We start from the raw sequence: 15,501 nt of genomic DNA, 5'->3' as shown, positions 1-15,501 counted from the left end.
AAATTTAGAACTGTTTAAAACAAAAAGATTCGACCGAAAATTTTACCAAACTCTTTACTCCAAAAGCAAAAGCCAAAGCTTTTGTTTCCAAAGTAATCAACATGAAAATAGCAGTCCGAGGAACATGATTTTGTTAGAAACTCGTCTGTCTGTCGTTCTCTAGACATTGTTTGACTTTATATGAATGTATCGGTACAAAGTATTTCTGTATGATATAAGTATTATATTATTAAATTTTACCTTTTGTTGGTACTTGTAATTTTGATCTACATACATTTAGATCTACATTACATAAATCATTACAAAATACGGGAATCGCGTGGAGCAATACACTGTAGTGACATCCGACGAATACGATCTAAAGTTATTCAGGATTCCAGGAAATGGACCAGTACTTTTTCTGATGCATGGACTCCTGGGCAGTGCAGATGATTGGATTTCACCTGGCTCTGGCTTCGGACTTGGTTTTCTTTTAGCTGACAAAAGCTATGATGTTTGGATGGGAAATGCTCGAGGAATTAAATATATATTCGAATCGAAATACGGGCATGGAAACATCAGAGAAGAAGTTTTGGGACTTTAGTTGGCATGAGATTGGTGTCTTTGTTGTACCGGCTATGATCGATCATGTACTTTATATAACTAACAATAAAAAGTTAATTTACATTGGATATTCGCAAGGAAATACCGCTTTCTTAGTGATGTGTTCAATGCGTCCTGAATATAATGAAAAAATAAGTCTTATGATTTCTCTATCGGCGGTAGCATGGATGTCCAATTCAAAGAACATACATATTCAATTTATTAGCTCCGTTTAGTAATCAATAATTGTATAAGTATTCCGATACTTTAGGAATACATACGTTATTTCCAGATAATACAATTTTAAAGTTATTACAAAGAGCATTTTGTGGTGATACTGTTTCAGCTTTTATTGTATGTCAGCACATTGTATTTCTTCTAGGCGGCGTTAATTATTCCCAAATAAACATGAAACGTTTCCCGGTTATTTGTAATCATTTTCCATCTGGATCATCTGTTAAGCAAATAGTGCATTATGGCCAATTAATTGTGTCCGGACACTTCCGAAATTTCGATTACGGATCATTAAACCTTTTAAAATATGGTTTCCCAGAACCTCCAATATATCCAGTTGAAAAAATTACTGCTCCTGTAGCCATATTTTTCAGTAAAGGTGATTGGCTTGCAAATAAAAAAGATGTTCAAAAATTACAATCAAAACTTCCTAATCAAATCCTATTTTATAAGAATAAACACTTCAATCATTTTGACTTTCTGTACGTAAAGGAAACAAAATCTATATTACCGCAAATTGTATTATTAATTCAACAATATTCTGTATTTCATTAAAACTTTGTTTTTTCCCTTATTTTAAAACAAAAAATATAATGTGACGTGATAGTTACAAGAATTTACTACATGTATATCATATCTACATCATATTATGTCTAAAAGTATACCCAGCCTTACTTCAAATGTGAATTGAGTAATAAATAAACAAATAATTAAAAAATAATTTTTTTAATTCTACCTTTAATAAATCTAAATAGGCAGTATTTCAAAAATACCTGCTACACTAATATAGTACTATAATTTACTGAAGTACTTAAGTAGTAACTTTTAATTTATGTCTTCATTTTTTTATACCAATAATTTTAAATAACTGCATCTTTACCTGCATGGTAAATATGAACTATTACTTATATGCAATACCGCCTCTGAATCGAATTAAATTACTTACAATTGACTGGTCTGTGACGTTCACTGGGCTTAAATTAATTTCTACTCCAATAGAAGTTACAATTAAATCAGCACTAGATGTAATTTAATTAATTTTTAACAGTTGGTTGCTCATGAATGATGAATAATTGTTTTCCCTTACTATTTCGAATCGAAAGGATTTGTTATAATCCATGTCTCCCTCCAATATAGTAAGTAGGTAGGTAGTTTTAATTTTTGAAGATTTAGACAAGCTTCATGCTTAACGTATTACATTTCTTAGTATAATATGATATATTCACTAGTCTCTCTAGATGCATGCTATAGGTAACCTAAGTAGGAATAAAGTATAATTAAATTGTTTCTAATAAAAATACGTGGGCGTGGTGGAAAACCCTGAGGGAGGCCTTTGTCCAGCAGTGGACGTTCCACGGCTGACACGACGAATAAAAATACTAAAAACAAGGTTGTACTAGAACAAAACATTAAATATAGGAAATATAGGAAATTGAAATTGCAACATAAATTTACATTTAGTAGTCAGACTAAATGTAAATTTATGTTGTGTACATTGCCGTACCTACCTGGTTTGACACAAGAACAAAATAGATTAATTCATAATATGAATTTAAAATTGTATAATGTAACAAATCATCATCGTGATGCATTTCTTTACTTTGACATTAATTTGTGTATTAAATCTTTTACTTTGACAAAGAATACAGTGTATCTGCCATCTAGATATAAGCGAGAACTTGCTATGTTAATAGCATATAATATTAACCAGTCTGGTACATGTTTGTTATCAGACCCTGGATCTACTATAATTTTATGTAGTAGTAATAATAATTATATACACCAACCTTGTGTTGACAGAAAATCTAGCCCTAAGCTAGATTTAAACTAGTATATAAGACAACAGCTAAGCAGACTTTTTCTATTGTACATCAAAACATTCAAGGCTTGGCTAGCAAATTATTAGAAATAGAATTATTTTTAAATCATAATAGAATTAAGGTTTTTTGTGTAACAGAACATTGGCTTAAACAATGTCAGTTGGTAGTAAATATTGATAATTATACATTAAAAAGTATATACTTCAGGACATATGCTATTCATGGAGGTTCTCTTATTTTTGTACACAATAGTGTAAAATGTAAAGAACGAACTGACATTGTTAGTCTTTCTGTAGAACGGACCATTGAACTGTCCTGTGTTGAACTGGAGCGTTACATTATTGTTTGCGTTTATAGACCCCCTTCCAGTGACTATAATATGTTTGAGACAGTCATGGAAGAAATATTAAAGCGTTTAAGTAGGAGTAAAAAAAAAGTTATAGTATGTGGTGATTTTAATATTGATATACTTTTACAAACACAAACGGCTACACGAATTGTTAATTTGTTTCAGTCATTTAATCTGTATAAACTTTTTAATGAACCCACACGAATTACACCTACTTCTGCAACCTGTATTGATAATATATACTGCGACTGCTTCTGTTTAGAGAAAAATATTCTCAATACACTCACTTCGGATCACTGTGGCCAGAAAGTAGTTTTTGAATGGGATTGCTTACCTGAATTTAAAAGAATTAATGTTAGGCCTATAAGTAAAAAAGGCATTAATAAATTTAGAGATAATATTAATAAAAACCTGCCCGTACTGAATGATCAATCCTGTAATAATAATCCTTGTGAAATGTTTAAAAATCTTTTCAATTTAGTTCATAATGAATTTGAAAAAATATTTAAAGTTAAATCTTTAAATATTACCAAGGATTTACCATTTAGTAAATGGGCGACACCTAGCATACATAGGTGTAGGATCGTTCTTTATGAGTTATATGGTATGAAGCAATATAATAAAGACCCATCTTTTCTTAGTTATGTTAGAAATTACTCAAAAACTTTTAAAATTGTTTGTTTTACTGCGAAGCGATTGTATATCAGAGATAAAATACGCGAATCGGATAATAAAGTTAAAACAGTTTGGTCTATTATTAATGGTGAAATGGGTAAAAGCAAATCAAGTAATACTATAAAACTTGTAAATAATGACAGGGTTATTGACAAAAGTGCTGATGTTGCGCTTGCTTTTGAAGAATTCTTCAGTAGTGTCCCTGTTACTATTACTAATAGTTTAAATTCGTCTTCAGCACTTGCAGAAACCTTTTTGAGGGACCATGTTGCGGGGTGCAGTACATTATTTGAATTACGACACGTAACTGCTAGTGATATTGTTACTGCCTTTAAGACGCTTAATCTAAAAAATACTTGTGATCTTTGGGGAATGTCCGTAAATTTAGTTAATAATATCATAGAAAATATTGCGAAAAATTTAGCTTTTATATTTAATAAGTGTTGTGACTATGGTACATTTCCTAATTTACTAAAGCTTAGTAAAATTATACCTCTATTTAAGAAGGGCGATCAAGAAGACTGTAACAATTATAGACCTATCTCTATTTTACCAACATTAAGTAAGGTATTCGAGAAGTTAATATTAAACCAACTGAGTAGTCATTTTGCATCTAATGATTTACTGCACACCAAACAGTTTGGTTTCACAAAGGGGCGCTCAACCACAGATGCTGGGGTTGCACTTCTAACACATATATATAAAGCATGGGAAAACTCAAAAAATGCTCTGGGGATATTTTGTGACCTCTCCAAGGCATTTGACTGCGTTGAACATTGTACTTTGTTACGTAAACTTAATCACTATGGAATTAAAGGAAAAGCACAGAACCTCATAGCGTCATACCTGCATGATAGGATACAGACTGTAGTTGTTAATGGAGAACGTTCTAGCGGTGCGTCAATTAACATTGGTGTTCCACAGGGGTCAATTTTAGGTCCCTTCTTGTTCTTGGTATATATCAATGATCTTCCCTATTATTTGCAGGATAGGTGTGAAATAGTTCTGTTTGCAGATGATACCTCATTAATTTTTAATGTGGATAGGCATGACCCAAATGTTGACGAAGTGAACAGTGCTCTTTTACACATATCTGAATGGTTTAATGCCAATAATTTATTATTAAATGCCAAAAAAACCACTTGTGTTGAATTTTTACTTCCTAACGTAAAAAAGTTGAACAGAGATATTACCTTGAACGGGGAGGTATTGCATCCTACTGAGTCTACTGTATTTCTAGGGTTAACATTGGACGAGAAACTACAGTGGGGAGCCCATGTCAACACCGCTGCAGGTAAGCTCAGTTCAGCTGCATATGCAGTCCGAAAAATAAGGCAACTCACCGATGAAGATACGGCTAGACTGGTTTATTTCAGCTACTTTCATAGCATTATGTCCTATGGAATTCTACTGTGGGGCAGGGCTGCAGATATAGAAACTATATTTATCTTACAGAAAAGAGCCATTCGCTCTATATATAATTTACGTGCTCGGGATTCACTAAGAGATCATTTTAAGAATACTGGTATCCTTACTGTACCATCACAGTATATATTTAATAATATTTAATAATTTTCTCCGCATCAGTATGGTTTTCAATCCGGCAAAAGCACTACGACACTTCTATCAAACTTTACTGATGAGGTTAATACTTACCTTAATGATAAAAAGAATGTACTCGCCCTTTTCATAGACTTCTCGCGTGCTTTTGATACGCTAGACCATCGCAAACTCGTTGACCAACTCGACTATTGCGGAATAAGGGGCAATCTCCTTGAGTGGTGTAAAGACTATTTGCATGGACGGAAGTCTTGCGTCAGAATAGAAAACAGTTTCAGCGAAATGAGTAGCGTTGAAGTGGGTACAGCTCAGGGTTCGGTGATGGGGCCGTTGCACTTTTTAACGTATGTCAACAATATGAGTGACCACCTCAGTCATTGTAAAATGTTTCAGTACGCTGATGATACCTGTATCCTTATAAACCATGAGAATGCGAATTTAGCCCTTCAATTTCTGCAATACGACTTCGACAATATATCTAAGTGGTGTCATAATGCGGGATTAGTCATCAATGCAAATAAAACTAAATTATTGTACATCAAGTCTCCATATATGAAACAAGTTGCCTTGCCGCAGCTTATCTGCCATTGTCACTCATGCTTGCATAAACAATGCTCATTATCGTGCTCTAACTGTAGTCAGATCGAACCTGTGAATCATTACAAATATTTGGGCCTAACTATAGACCATAATTTCAACTGGGGCAAACAAATTGAAGCCGTATGTGACAAACTCCGCGCATTCGCAGCTAAAATATATGCAATAGGGAACAGACTAACATACAAGGTAAAATTACTACTATACAACACTTTAGTTGATTCGATTATATCCTACGGCCTTAGTAGCTATGGCAGAACGTATAAAACTTATTTACAAAATATACTCAACCTTCAAATCCGCATCTTAAAACAAATAGTCCCAACTAGAATAAAAAAGAAATACGAAAACGATATAAGCAAACTTTTTAAGCACTGCAATGTGTTACCTATTTTCGAAAAAGTAGAAGTACATCTCTTAAAAGAACAACTCTTTAATAAAACATTTACTGAAAAAGTTACATCTCACAACCTTGGCACACGAAAAGTAACACAAAATAAATTATGTACTATCAGAGCCAATAACCGCTATGGCGAAAGAAGATGCTCATACATAATTCCACGTTTAATCAATAAATTAGATAATAACATTAAAAATAAAATAAACTGTAAAAATGTTAACCGTCAATTAAAATCATACTATATATCACGTTTATAAAGACTCGGCCAGCACAGTAGGTGATCGCAAAAAATTTTTTCCACAAGTACCCTATTGTACATCATATTTTTTCTGTTGTGTAATTTACTTGCCATCTTAATGTATTTTTCAATGTAATTTCATATGTAATGTAACAAAATTTATATTAATCTATCTAGTATTTGTTTGACGTCTAGAATGCATGTGCACCACGATCAAATCGTGTCGATTTATGTGGTGTTTATTCTGTATGCCCAATGTATGTTTATTTTTCTATCAATAAATGGTATAAAAAAAAAAAAAAAATATTTTGCATGTACACAAAAGCTCCGACTTACACACAAGAGTAGGAGATAGACACGATTATGGCACAAGGAACAGGAATAGAATTGAAATGCCATTTTTCCGATTAGCTAAAGTTAAAAATTCATTTATGGGTCAAGGTATACGCTTTTACAATAGAATTCCTCACAATATTAAAGAGTTTAGTAGTTCTAAATTTAAAACTTATATAAAAAATGTATTAGTTCAGAGAGCGTACTACAATATTCAGGAATATATGGACGATAAAAACCCATGGAGGGTTGTCGCGTAAAAACCACAAGACAGTTCATTGGCATATTATGATATATTATGTAGTTAGATATAAGTTTCATATATTGTAATATTTACATGATTTTAAAAGAGCAACTATGGAGTTTCTTGCCGATTCTTCTCCATAGATCACTGCTTTCCGAATCGGTGGTAAATGTTAAAATAATTATGTAATGACGATTCGAAAGTGCTACTAAATAGTAGTCTAATTGAATAAATGAATGTTTGAGTTTGAGTTTGAGTTTGCTATTAATAAAATACCAATAAAAACAAGAATACATTTTACAAATAAATTTATTATTGTATATAATCAGTACTTGTCATCTAATACATATATTACATAACAAATCGTGACCCAAATGTTATAACCTAACACAATCAAAACAAAAGCCTGTCTGTTTAACAATATCTTATTCAGCTTTTCTGTTTCAATAGAAAATGTGGAAATCACGTGGCCAGCTGTGAATATTCTGTATAGGTACCATGATTTCTAAGTATAGTAGTATGTGTCTTCATTTCGAATTGATTTTCGTGATTTTAAGGAATAGCGGGTATTTTGTGGAACGTTATAAAAAATAGGATAATTTTAACATAATTTCAGTTTTCTAACAGAATTTGATAAAAAAGCAAGCTCTTTTTTTCAGTCAAAGCTTGAATTTTATTTAATGCAGGACGAATCCTATTTAAAAAAAAAAATTTTTTCTTCCAATTTACATTACCACCGTTCTCGTTGTTCAGAGTATTCATCGCTTGAAACTTTTGAGATCTTCTCAATACATTTCAACATATTTTAACAACTAACTACGTGATTTTTTCTATTATTTTCTATAAAAATAATAATTACAGATATTGAAATAGATATAATTATATTTATGCTATAAATTTATTGAAATCACGTATACTTATGGTTATAACGGTAGACGTTTAATTATATAAAGAGTATATTGTGAAGATGTTACTGTTCTCTTTGAATCATACATGAAACAAAAGATTGTATTAATAAAACTAGTTTATATAGCTAGCACTAGAATTCCTGGCTCATTTGAACCTAACACGAGTTTGTACATATTACAATATTGTATGTAACTAACCACCTAATTTTAAAAATGTTAAAACCTTTATCTATATTTATATTATTATCATTAAACATATTAAAATTCTCTGTATGTTCTAATTTGTTGGAACAAATCAAATGGAACAATGAAATTATTGAAAATTATCTAAGGGTTAACCCAAACATAAGATTACCAAAAGACTATGTGATAACAGCTGCAGAGTCAAAGGAAAATATGCAAGAATTCGAAATGGGTTTGCAAAATGAAGACACATACCTAAATATTACTCAGCTAATCACAAAGTATGGATATCCTGTTGAGAAACATATTGTGCAAACTTCAGACGGGTATGTGTTAAATCTATTCAGAATACCGAGCAACGGTCGTCCGGTATTTTTAATGCATGGCTTCGTGTCAAGTGCAGATGATTGGATAACTCCAGGTGTTGACAGCGGAATCGCTTATCTTCTCGCTTCAAAAGGATATGACGTGTGGATGGGAAACGCAAGAGGCAACAAACACTCAAGATACAATATAAATTTAAAGCCGACACAAAAATCGTTTTGGGATTTTAGCTGGCATGAAATTGGAATAATTGATTTACCCACTATGATCGATTATGTATTGCAGAGAACTAACACTAAAAAACTTAGCTATATAGGACATTCTCAGGGGACGACTGCGTTTTTCGTAATGTGCTCTCAAAAACCAGAATACAATGAAAAAATTACCGTAATGATTGCATTATCAGCAGTCGCTTGGATGTCGCACCTCGTGAGCCCTGTAAGATTACTGGTACCTTTTACTCCATACATACTCAGCGTATCCGAAGCATCACATCAATATGAAATAGCACCAGATTCAAAATTATTTCAAGTCTTTCGCCAAGCAGTTTGTGGTACTGAACTTCTAGCGATTACTGTTTGCCTAAACTCCTATTCTATGGTTAGTGGATTTGACTATTCACAAATTAATTTTAAGCAATTGCCTGTATTGTTTACTCACAACCCCACTAGTTCATCTGTAAAACAAGCTACTCACTATTCTCAGTTAATCTCGTCTGGTACTTTCCGTCAATACGACTACGGAGCATGGGGCAATTTGCATAAGTACAGATCAGTCTCACCTCCACCGTATCCTGTTAATAAAATATCAGCACCAGTAGCTATATTTTACAGTGACGGAGACTGGCTTTCAAGTGTCACGGATGTGAATATTTTGCGATCAAAACTACCAAATGTAGTAGATTTTTATAGAGTGCCATTGACTTATTTTAATCATTATGATTTTATTTGGGCCAAAGATATAAAAACGCTCATACTTCCTAAAATTTTACAGCTTCTTGAAAAATATAGCTAAAAATCTAGATCCTAATAAAATAAACACTAAGCTATTTAAGTGTTTTTTTTTCACAACAACATCTTAAAAAACTTTTAAACATTATGACAAACTCGTCACTAAGATATGTAAGTACATACATTCTGATGTAAGTATTTAATAATTTTAAAATATATTCAATCAAATAGGTATGCCTCATGCCGAGCATTAAACCACATGCCGCCGATATTTTAGGCCAGTGGAAATTAACATTAAATTCGCAAAGCACGATGTAGTTCTGAATTTTTGGTATGTTGTTTGGATCAGTTAGGGTGATGTAAATCCCAATTTGCAACTTCGAAAAAGTTGTGCTCGCTGCGCACCACGTGATAAACTGCGAAAATTTTGGACTTTTTTCACTTTTTGCTCTAAAAGTCATAAACTATGCGTTTCCGACAAGTATCATTCACTACATAAATTAAGGTTATTAAATTTGCAACATTTTAAGCCTAATTACAGCTCTCTAAACCTTATAACGACTAAACTGTGGCCATTCGAAGATGGTTCATTTTTCCCGAAATATTAAAATTTTTAGTTTTGCTCCCGTTTGAAGCAAAATTTTGGCAAAAACCGCTCGTTCTATGAGAAGGTCGTATAATAAAGTTGTAGTGCATTTAATTTTCTTTCATTAGAGCATAGAACAAAGTCTGTGAGACAAATAGTTCACTCACAATATCTGAATAACAAAAAGAAGGTAGAAATAGATTTTTAAAGAATTGAAACTGTGGGCATATAAAATCATAAAAGGATAATACTTTTTCATTTGCAGGATAGGTAATTATCAAAATTACAAAATTTGGGAAAGTAGGAAAAAAGATTATACGCAAATAATAAACTGCGAAAATTTTGGACTTTTTTCACTTTTTGCTCTAAAAGTCATAAACTATGCGTTTCCGACAAGTATCATTCACTACATAAATTAAGGTTATTAAATTTGCAACAATTTAAGCCTAATTACAGCTCTCTAAACCTTATAACGACTAAACTGTGGCCATTCAAAGTCAAAGTATAAGACAAATAGTTCACTCACAATATCTGAAAAACAAAAAGAAGGTAGTAATAGATTGTTAAAGAATTGAAACTGAGGGCATATGAAATCATAAAAAGGATAATACTTTTTCATTTGCAGGATAGGTAATTAACAAAATTATAAAATTTGGGAAAGTAGGAAAAAAGATTATACGCAAATAATAAACGACGAAAATTTTGGACTTTTTTCACTTTTTGCTCTAAAAGTCATAAACTATGCGTTTCCGACAAGTATCATTCACTACATAAATTAAGTTTATTAAATTTTCAACAATTTAAGCCTAATTACAGCTCTCTAAACCTTATAACGACTAAACTGTGGCCATTCGAAGATGGTTCATTTTTCCCGAAATATTGAAATTTTTAGTTTTGCTCCCGTTTGAAGCAAAATATTGGCAAAAACCGCTCATTCTATGAAAAGGTCGTATAATAAAGTTGTAGTGCATTTAATTTTCTTTCATTAGAGCATAGAACAAAGTCTATGAGACAAATAGTTCACTCACAATGTCTGAAAAACAAAAAGAAGGTAAAAACTGATTATCTTTAAAAGGCCACAGCTTAGTTGTTATAAGGTTTAGAGAGATGCAGTTAGGCTTAAATTGTTGCAATTTTAATTAGCTTTATTTATGTAGTGAATGATACTTGTCGAAAACGCATAGTTTATGACTTTTAGAGCAAAAAGTGAAAAAAGTCTAAAATTTTCGCAGTTTATTATTTGCGTATAATCTTTTTTCCTACTTTCCCAAATTTTGTAATTTTGTTAATTACCTATCCTGCAAATGAAAAAGTATTATCCTTTTATGATGTTATATGCCCTCAGTTTCAATTCTTTAAAAATCTATTTCTACCTTCTTTTTGTTTTTCAGATATTGTGAGTGAACTATTTGTCTCACAGACTTTGTTCTATGCTCTAATGAAAGAAAATTAAATGCACTACAACTTTATTATACGACCTTCTCATAGAACGAGCGGTTTTTGCCAATATTTTGATTCAAACGGGAGCAAAACTAAAAATTTTAATATTTCGGGAAAAATGAACCATCTTCGAATGGCCACAGTTTAGTCGTTATAAGGTTTAGAGAGCTGTAATTAGGCTTAAATTGTTGAAAATTTAATAACCTTAATTTATGTAGTGAATGATACTTGTCGAAAACGCATAGTTTATGACTTTTAGAGCAAAAAGTGAAAAAAGTCCAAAATTTTCGCAGTTTATCACGTGGTGCGCAGCGAGCACAACTTTTTCGAAGTTGCAAATTGGGATTTACATCACCCTAACTGATCCAAACAACATACCAAAAATTCAATTGTAAAACTTGTTTTTGTGTGTGCTATGTTCACCTTGTTATATTTCCTTGGCATTGTTTAACGATGTTGATGTTAACCTGATGTTTAGTTAACTTTACTGTCTCAGCAGTGTAACCGCTATTACTGAAGTTGAAACAATTTCAAATTACAAGTTGATTGGATAATTAAAACATTACAAATTTTATTAAAAAATGTGATAAATTTTAGACATTAAAATAATAATTATAGACGTGTGCGCTAACCAATATTCTCTCCAATTAGAGAAGTTATATTAAATATAAATTAAATATTTATTATAATAAATATCAATCTTCTTCAGAGTTATTAGTCGAGTTTTCGGTTGACTGACATTAAAAATATATTTGTAAATCATTTTTTTTTTGCGCTTGTTGATTAATATTATTAACACTGGATTGGAAGAATGTTACATGTTACAAGCACTGGAAGAATGTTACATGAACACGTTTTTCTTATTTATTAAACGAAAAAAACAAAGGTAGTGTAATATTGTACATATTTTGGAGTACCCTTGGGAGTACTAAATTGTGAGTATTTTGTGTATATGTCGTGGTCATATCGTAGATTTGATCATTTCATGATATGAGTGGCCATTTCACAAAATGGTCGCATATCGTGAAATGGCCAACATAGTCTGATCAGATCGTTAAATCGTCAACGTTTCACGATTTGGTCATCCACATTTGGCCAGATCGTATAAAATATAAAGAGTCCATAAAATATTAAAAAATTTCAGAATAACTATATTCTAAAAACTTGTTTAATGTCATTTAAGTTAGTGCCGCGGCAGCGGCCGGCGAATGCCAGAAGCGAATCGTTTTTGCAATAGAAAACAGTTCGGTTAGGTTAGGTTAGACTTTGATAAACAACGCACGAGCCGAGCGAGCAAAGCGAGCGTGCCGCGGCAGCGGCCGGCGAGTGCCAGAAGCGGATCGCTTTTTAAAAAACAAACAATTATAATAATATAGTAGTAGTTTCTTAAATTATTTTATTTAAGTCGCTTTTTTTCTTAAATACATATAAGATATCCACATTTTCCATAGTACTCGTACCTCTTCGTCGTAAATTCTTTGCTATGACTGTCTTCATAATATTGTTATTAAACGAATTATGAGGTTTTTAACTGCGAATAATTTAATTTTCGCCAGCTGCCGCCATCTTATCACATACCTAAACACAGAGCTTGCAGCGCCTCTACCAACGATTAATGTAACTATTTTACGATATGATCAAATAATTTTGATCATTTCATGAAAAAACCGTGCGTTAATTGGCCATATCGTGAAACGATTTCTTATCATTGATCTGCCCAAACCACATCACTATGTGGCCAAAATAAATTGGCCATTTCACGATATGCGACCATTTCGTGAAATGGCCACTCTTAACATGAAATGATCAAATCTACGATATGACCACGACATATACCTACTATCTAGTTAAAGTAGTAATTTCCTGTTTTAATGTAATAAGCTAAGGTAATAAGTATCATCATGCTAAATTCCATATTATACATATTTTACATTTACGGCCTGTTTCACTTTTTCTTAGTCGTCAGATTGCAATCACCATCAGAAAATCACGACATTCGTAGATACCTATTCATTAAATTATTCCAGTATCAAGACCTCCGTTGTACCTAAATTGTTTCACCAACTGTCTGAGGTTGTATATCCAGACTGTAAAAATTTCAGTGGAAACATCAATCTAAACTTTAGATTGTGGCTCTATAGTATAAAACAAACTCACTTTCTCTGTCCCTGTGTCCCTTTCAATCTACGCAGCGGATTTTGATGCGTTTTTTTAATAGATAGATAAATTATTATACTAAAGAAGAATTCAACGCTAATGTTAATTTAGTTTGTATTGTTTTTACTTAGCTCGATCATAAAAATGGTCATGGTTATGTTGAAATCATTATTGCGGCTGTATGTTTACGAACGTACCTACATGTTTATAAAAAATTTGGTCAATACACAAGCTTCATTGTAAATATAGTAAATATTCATGATTAACTCTGAATTCAATTCATAAATAATGCTGAATCAACTACATACTTCTATTAAAATACAGTTATAGGTAAGTCCTTGAATTGACTTAATCAAAAATCCTATCCTTCTAATTCCTACTAGTTACTTCCTACTATAGTCCGGGAGCCAGGTGCACATTTAGTTAATTATTTCCTCTCGAGAGATAATTCGTCAGACGCATCATCATAGTATTATAAAGCCTCGTGAACGTCAGCTGGCGCTCGGTTGGCGGGGTGAGCGGTTGTTGTACGCACGTAGGAAAAAAAATACATTCATTCATTTCCTCTCAGCTAAAAATTTGTCAAATTGTAGCTAATCCAATATCTCAACGAAAAAAAAATCAGCTGGTTACAACATAGTGTACGTCAGCTGGTGTTTCGAACATGAAAAAAAAAAGTAATTCTCTGTGATTTCCTCTCAAACAAAAATTTACCTGATGATAGCTTATATGTAACTGTGGATAAATATTCAGTCTGCTGTCTGTATTTTGGTGGAAAACCATCAGTTTTTTTATTTATTTATCACTTCAAAAATAAATAAAAAACATAGGATAGGTTTAATCCCGGAAATCCCACCGTAAGAGAGTTTTCACATCATCCGATCCGATATCGGGGGTAAGTAAAATGTATTATTTATGTACCTGTCTTTCACATTGTCTGGTCCGATATCGTATATCGGAGCCGACACCGATATGCCAGCCAGCGGTACTATCGGAGTCGGACGCCCGTGAGTTGCCGGATGATAATGTTCAGTGCTGCCAACTCAATTTTCGAAAAGGCACTAATTTGTGTATTTTTGACGTGACAACGTCTTATAATTCGATAAGGCCGGCTGCACGCACGAAAAAACATGACTCATGCAGCGTTACCTCGCTCATACTCATCTGAGGCGTTCCATGTAAGGCTTGAAGTGCGAGCGAGAGCGCGGAACGAGCGACAAAGAAGCACAATCGGACGTTGTCACGTTCAACTATCGTCAGTAAACCGACTTTACAGACAACCAATTTTTTTTATTTTTAGTCAAGAAGGGCGCTACATGTAAAAAAATCATTTACTTTAAACCTTTTTATTAAGAAAACAAACATTTAAGTACTTATTTACATTAAAAATACTTTTTATACGGCTATTTAAAACCGTACTAAAATATACGACAATTGGCTGGGGCTGAACCTATTATAAATAGTATTTTTTCTATTTACTCATTCTGCTTCGCTCCTCTTCCTACTCGGGTGTTGGTTGTGCTGTTGTGCTATTTATTGTATATATTATTGAATCACGGATTGAGTGCTTTGTTTTTAATCGACATAAAAAAAGTTATTGGCACCGATATTGATCCAAATAATATGCAGTAATTAAGTATTAATATCAAATCTTTTTTTTATTTTTTAGTTTTTTTTACTCAAATTTTACTGTATGTACACCTACGATCTATCAGTTGAGGTTTTTTTTTTAATCATACCTTTTTAATAACAAAAAATGTACAATACGGCAATTTTGTTAAGTTTTCTCTAAAATTTCTGGGAACACTCATGATGATATCAGAACGATTGTATCGGATAATGTGAAAGTGCAAATTGTATCGGATATCGGCTATCGGGGTCCCATACCGATATCGGGTTAGATAATGTGAAAACGCTCTAA

The 15,501-nt window shown here is 32.4% G+C and overlaps 2 protein-coding genes across 2 annotated transcripts; both read left to right on the top strand.

Moving 5' to 3' along the window:
* Positions 1–403: 403 nt before the first annotated feature.
* Positions 404–1,889, top strand: LOC123695661 (lipase 1-like). The gene is given in 4 exon segments (XM_045641567.1): positions 404–520; positions 522–761; positions 892–1,298; positions 1,865–1,889. Coding segments are annotated over 4 exon segments (789 nt in total).
* Positions 1,890–7,899: 6,010 nt separating this feature from the next.
* LOC123695527 (lipase 3-like) lies at positions 7,900–9,487 on the top strand. The gene has a single exon (XM_045641402.1). It carries the CDS (start codon positions 8,154–8,156, stop codon positions 9,459–9,461), a length of 1,308 nt encoding a protein of 435 aa, XP_045497358.1. The 5' UTR covers positions 7,900–8,153; the 3' UTR covers positions 9,462–9,487.
* The last annotated feature ends 6,014 nt before the right edge of the window (positions 9,488–15,501 follow it).

Source organism: Colias croceus, chromosome 11, assembly GCF_905220415.1.
Source record: "Colias croceus chromosome 11, ilColCroc2.1".
Taxonomy (NCBI): Eukaryota; Metazoa; Arthropoda; class Insecta; order Lepidoptera; family Pieridae; genus Colias; species Colias croceus.
This window is presented reverse-complemented; position numbering and strand designations above follow the sequence as displayed.